General features: G+C 40.4%; 1 protein-coding gene across 1 annotated transcript; it reads right to left on the bottom strand.

Annotated features, from left to right (window-relative positions):
- Positions 1 to 39: 39 nt before the first annotated feature.
- LOC107872956 (transcription factor VIP1-like) lies at positions 40 to 606 on the bottom strand (the record flags this gene model as incomplete). Its single annotated transcript, NM_001325020.1, is given in 1 exon segment — positions 40 to 606. A coding segment is annotated over 1 exon segment (513 nt), but the record flags the coding sequence as incomplete, so codon positions are not given.
- Between the last annotated feature and the right edge of the window lie 376 nt (positions 607 to 982).

The raw sequence follows: 982 nt of genomic DNA on the forward strand, positions 1-982 counted from the left end.
AAAAAAAAAACACCACAAAAATTAAAAAAAGTACTGTAACCTTTTGGCTCTTTTAGGATCAATCAATGACAGCTCAGCAAGCTTATCAGGAGCCATAGCCTTCTTAACCAAAACCGATTCAGACTCAAACGACGTCGTATCAAAAGACCCATCCATGGAATTGCTATGTCCATGACGCGGTCCAGAACCCATCACCATCTTCTTCTCAATTGAGGCAGGACCAAAATCCAGTCCGTCAAAAAAATCAGCATCAACAGATAAACTCCGATAATGAGATAGCGGTTTATTAGGGTTATCACCCGGTCCAGTGGAGGAAGAATCGGGTGAATTCGCAGGTTGCATGAGTGTAGGAGCTCGAACAGCATCGAGGCTGAAGTCGGAAACGACATCGTCTAAAAGCATGTCATCGTCGAAGCTGGGGAAACGGAAGAAGGTTTCCGATTGGGCACGGCGGTGCCGGGCTCGTGTTGGAGTGTCTTGCATCTGGTCCAGGTCAGTTTGACCCGAATAGAATTGGGCCTGAATGGGCTTTCCGGCGAACTTAGGGTCCATTAAGGGGGGTGGAAGTAGAAGCAAGGAAGGAGGAGGAGTATATAGAGATGTTTACTACAGCAAGTCAGCGACAAGTTTCCGCAAAATGGGGGTGAAAGACTTAGGTTGTCCAAACGGTGGCTCAAGGTTTACTCACTCTCACTCGGTCCAAACATACTTGTTGGAGTATTTTACATTTTTCTCACACTCAAAAGATTGCATGAATCTTACTAATTAACATTCGTATTTAAATTATGAAATATTAAATTGTTTCAACACAATTTTGCTTTGAAAATATGTGATGAAGGGAGTAACTTCGTTCTCTTTTATTTTGTGATCCATGAGTAAATATTCTATCCGACCTTCATTTTATTTTAGATTTTTTAATTTGGAGTCAAATCAATTTTTATATTAGTGTTATAAAATAAAGATAAAATATTAATAATCTCTC

This window comes from Capsicum annuum, unplaced genomic scaffold (genome assembly GCF_002878395.1).
Source record: "Capsicum annuum cultivar UCD-10X-F1 unplaced genomic scaffold, UCD10Xv1.1 ctg6271, whole genome shotgun sequence".
Lineage (NCBI taxonomy): Eukaryota > Viridiplantae > Streptophyta > Magnoliopsida > Solanales > Solanaceae > Capsicum > Capsicum annuum.